At 61.1% G+C, this 4,593-nt stretch overlaps 1 protein-coding gene across 3 annotated transcripts in view; it reads left to right on the top strand.

The window, feature by feature from the left end:
* The window catches only part of MYH9 (myosin heavy chain 9), a 63,125-nt gene extending 58,671 nt beyond the window's left edge, over positions 1-4,454 (top strand). For 2 of the 3 annotated variants that reach the window (XM_007446739.1, XM_007446738.1), the window contains 6 exons: positions 1,147-1,235; positions 1,317-1,440; positions 1,710-1,918; positions 2,581-2,689; positions 2,802-2,974; positions 4,259-4,454. In XM_007446739.1, the coding sequence (XP_007446801.1) occupies positions 1,147-1,235; positions 1,317-1,440; positions 1,710-1,918; positions 2,581-2,689; positions 2,802-2,974; positions 4,259-4,376 (822 nt within the window). In that variant the 3' untranslated portion in view covers positions 4,377-4,454. Of the gene's footprint in view, positions 1-1,146; positions 1,236-1,316; positions 1,441-1,709; positions 1,919-2,580; positions 2,690-2,801; positions 2,979-4,258 lie in introns of those variants that run through there. The other variant, XM_007446740.1, reaches the window with a different exon arrangement.
* The last annotated feature ends 139 nt before the right edge of the window (positions 4,455-4,593 follow it).

Here is a 4,593-nt window from a genome sequence, read left to right on the forward strand (position 1 = left end):
CGGGCCGGTGTGGTTGTTGCTTTCTGAAAGAATTGCCCCTCGGGGTTTCATGAAGTAGCCGGGCTCCCTGGCGTCATTAGAACGCGTGTGTGAATTAAATCGTCACCTCCTGGGGCCGGCTCCCTCGCATGAATCACCACCGCCTGCGGTGACTTGCTGCCTGGCGAGGAGGGGTCCCTCCCAGAGGCTTACGGCGCCGAGTGTCCCCTTGGCGGCCTTGTCCCTCACACGAGGCGGGTCGTGAAAGCGCCCCCCAGGCTCTAGGCAGTCTTCTGCCTTGAGGATGCTGGCTACCCAGTTGCTCCTAGCTGGGCCAGACATCCAGGCTCTCCTCGTCTGCCCTGACCAGACCGGCTGCGCCCTCCTGCACACGTGGGTCTCTGGTGAGGCCGCCTCACCCTCAGGGTGAAGCCCTTGCCCCCGCTGGCTTTCAGAGCCCCGCACTGTGGCCTTAACTCACGTCTTTGTCCTGTCGCCCCTGCTTCCTGTCTGCTTGGGAGGTAGAGGGACCAGCATCCCGTCAGGCCAGGATGATTTCCTGTTTATTGCAACATCCCCGGCACCTGGCTTAGTTTTTATTTTATTTATTAATTTATTTTTATTTGTTTTTGGCTGCGTTGGGTCTTTGTGGCTGTGCTCAGGCTTTTCTCTAGTTGCGGCGAGCCGGGGCTACTCTTCGTTGCGGTGCGCGGGCTTCTCATTGCCGTGGCTTCTCTTGTTGCGGAGCACGGGCTCTAGGTGCGCGGGCTTCAGTAGTTGCGGCGCGCGGGCTCAGTAGTTGTGGCTCGCCGGCTCTTGAATGCCGGCTCAGTACCTGTGGCGCGCAGGCTTAGCTGCTCCGGGGCATGTGGGATCCTCCCAGACCAGGGCTCGAACCCGTGTCCCCTGCATTGGCAGGCGGATTCTTAGCCACTGCGCCACCGGGGAAGCCCTGGCTTAGTTCTTAGCGCTTAGGTATGGGGGCTGTGTAATCATACGGCGCCTAAGCTGTGACCTCAGAGGGGCTCCTGGGAACGGGCTTCATGGAGGAGGCAGGCCTGGGAAGGGGTTTGGGAAGAGGGGGCCAGGGGCTCAGAGTGCCGGGAACAGAGGAGGGCTGTCGGCTGCGGGCGGCCCCGGCGGGTCACATTCGGGTTCCCGTGGCAGGATCTGGCAGCTGCCGAGCGCGCCAAGCGCCAGGCCCAGCAGGAGCGGGACGAACTGGCCGACGAGATGGCCAACAGCAGCGGCAAAGGGTGAGCCGGCGCGAGCGCGGGCGGGTGCGGGCTTCCCCGCTCTGGTTCGGCCCCTCTCACCTCCCCCTCCCCACTCCCCAGTGCCCTGGCGCTGGAGGAGAAGCGGCGCCTGGAGGCCCGCATCGCGCAGCTGGAGGAGGAGCTGGAGGAGGAGCAGGGCAGCACGGAGCTGGCGAACGACAGGCTGAAGAAGGCCAGCCTGCAGGTGAGCGGCGGGGCTCTCTGCGCACCGGGGCCCCGTCGGTGACGCGGGCGGCCGCCCCCTGATGCTTAGGGGATAACGCCCTGGTGCCTGCACCGGCTCCTTGGTTCCTGTCTCTCGGGTGCTGAGCTGCTTCTGGACCCTGCACGCTGGGCAGCTCCCTCCTGCGGGAAGGCCTAGTGATCAGGGGCCCTGCGGGGTCCAGCTGCCCCTCCTCTGCCCCCAGCCGGGATCCCCGCCTTCCTCAAGGTCACCGGCCCTTCGTCCCACAGATCGACCAGATCAACACCGACCTGAACCTGGAGCGCAGTCACGCCCAGAAGAACGAGAACGCGCGGCAGCAGATGGAGCGCCAGAACAAGGAGCTCAAGGTCAAGCTGCAGGAGATGGAGGGCACTGTCAAGTCCAAGTACAAGGCCTCCATCACCGCCCTCGAGGCCAAGATCGCACAGCTGGAGGAGCAGCTGGACAACGAGACCAAGTGGGTGCCCCTCGCCCGTCACCTGGCACCGTCTGCCGGCTCCTCTGTGTGCCCGTCCCTGAGGCTGTTTCCCCCCATCCTGACGGGGCTCTCATCCCTTTCCCTGGGGCCTTTTGCTGGGGCCTGTGGAGTTTCAATAGGACCCACAGCCCGCTTCTAAAGTGGGGGAGCCTGATGACTCTCTGAGGGCTGAATCCGAGAGGCGGGGTTCCCGCCCACCTGGGCAGCCCATCTGTGGGCTCAGCAAGACTGAGACTTCTTTGGGGGTAATGGGGGTCAATCTTCCTTTTTCCTAGCTTTTTCTTTGGCTGCACTGAGCAGCGCGTGCGATCTTAGTTCCCTTGACCAGAGATTGAACCCGTGCCCCCTGCACTGGAAGTGCAGAGTCTTTAACCACTGGACCGCCAGGGAAATCCTCTTTTTCCTAGCTTTATATGTGCTCTCTGAGATGTGTCAGTTCCCTTCCCTGGACCTCAGTTTCCTTATCTGTGAAATGGGGCTAATCTCAGTGCCTTCCTAAGAGTGTTCAGTAAAGACGGTCTACCTTAGCATCAGGGGAAGTACCAGTGAGGCCCGGGAATGGGTGGCCCGGCCTGTGGATTTGTCGGCCAGACCTTCCGAAAGACGGTGCCCCCCTGAGCCTCTGTATTCATGCCTTTCAGGGAGCGCCAGGCGGCTTGCAAGCAGGTGCGTCGGGCCGAGAAGAAGCTGAAGGATGTGTTGCTGCAGGTGGATGATGAGCGGAGAAGCGCCGAGCAGTACAAGGACCAGGTGTGTTGGCGGCGGAGCAGGGCCCTGCCCCTTGGCGGCTGAGGGCGGGGGGTGGGGGGAGCCACAGGCATGTGGGGTCGTGACCGGGGCCCCTGGCCACGCGTCTCCGCAGGCGGACAAGGCGTCCACCCGCCTGAAGCAGCTCAAGCGGCAGCTGGAAGAGGCCGAGGAAGAGGCCCAGCGGGCTAACGCCTCCCGCCGGAAACTGCAGCGCGAGCTGGAGGATGCCACGGAGACCGCGGATGCCATGAACCGCGAGGTCAGCTCCCTCAAGAACAAGCTCAGGTGAGCCCCGCCGGCCCCACCCGCCCTTCACAGGACCCTTTCTCCTTCAGAAAGTTAGTTTGTCCTGAAGAGCAGAATTCGGAAAATGAGGCTCCTAGAAACTCGGTCACCTTTCTCAGCTAGGTGTCAGTGAGCAAGGTGCTTAATGACGCCGAGAAAGTGCCGGTCAGAGAGCCCTTCCTCGTTCTCCTTGCCTCCTGGGCTGTAGCCGGGCCTTTTTTTTTTTTTTAAACTTATTTATTTATTTATTTATGGCTGTGCCGGGTCTTTGTTGCTGTGCGTGGGCTTTCTCTAGTTGTGGTGCGCGGGCTTTTCATTGCGGTGGCTTCTCTTGTTGCAGAGCACGGGCTCTAGGCACGTGGGCTCAGTAGTTGTGGCACGTGGGCTCAGTAGTTGTGGCGCACGGGCTTAGCTGCTCCGCGGCATGTGGGATCTTCCCGGACCAGGGATTGAACCCGTGTCCCGTACATTGGTAGGTGGATTCTCAACCACTGCGCCACCAGGGAAGTCCTAGCCCTGCCTTTTAAATAAACTCTCCAGGTGATTTCTTCCTGTCCTGCCTGAAGGGTCTGTTCCTGTCGCAGCGCTAAACCTGATGAGAACGTTTTCCGGTTTTGTCAACTAGACGTTGCTTGAGGCAACCGGCCGGTGCCTGGCACAGCTTTAGGCACTGGGTGAATACGGGCATCTTCTAACTCTGAACCAATGGAAAGGGCTGCTTGGCAGTTCTCAAAGGAATGTCACATTCAGGCAGCATGAAATGGTTGAGGCAGAGGGTCTTTTTGGTCGAGAGTCTCACTGCTTACCTCCTTTACCCAGTGATCGTTTTTTAAAGCATAAAAGCAACAAGAGCAGACAGTCTAGTCAGTGTGTGATATCGGTTTTCTTAGCCGGGACTGGAAGGAGACGCCTGTCTGTGCGCTGTGCACGGTCATTGTGTGTCTCTTGGTTTCACCTGTTTGGTACTAAGTGTGGTCAGAGGGTGGCATTTTGCGGAGGCAGCTTCATCTGCTCTTGTGCCTCCCCCCTTTGAATCAGCCCCCATTACCTGATGGTTTTTTGCTAGTGTTTTGGGTGAAAGTGGGAAGCTTCAGGCCAGGGCGGGGCAGGAGGGGACAGCCCTCCTGTCCCCGCTGGAGGCTGTGTCCCCGGAGGCCCCCCTCCCGCCGTTGCTTCTCCCCGTGGGACGTCAGGAGCTAGTTTCCCTCTAAAGGTCAGTTTGAAACACATGAGCTGTACTGCGGCCGCCTGGCCAACCCTGCTGACCACTGCCTCTGCCCCCAGGCGTGGGGACCTGCCATTTGTCGTGCCCCGCCGAATGGCCCGGAAAGGTGCCGGTGACTGCTCGGACGAGGAGGTGGACGGCAAAGCCGACGGGGCTGAGGCCAAAGCTGCCGAGTAACAACCTCTTCTGCTGCCCGAGACGGACGACAGCACCGAATTTACTTCCCCTTCCCAGCCCCTGCAGCACCCCTCCTCCCTCCTGGGACTGCTGTGACCGTGACCCCACCTCGTCCCCCCAGGCCAGGGGACCTCAGGCCTCACCTCCCCACCCATCCCCCCAGGCCTCCTTGAAGGGCTTCCGGCTTCCTCTGCCGCAGCCTGCTCCCCTCCCACCC

Source organism: Lipotes vexillifer, unplaced genomic scaffold (assembly GCF_000442215.2).
Source record: "Lipotes vexillifer unplaced genomic scaffold, Lipotes_vexillifer_v1.1 scaffold870, whole genome shotgun sequence".
Taxonomy (NCBI): Eukaryota; Metazoa; Chordata; class Mammalia; order Artiodactyla; family Lipotidae; genus Lipotes; species Lipotes vexillifer.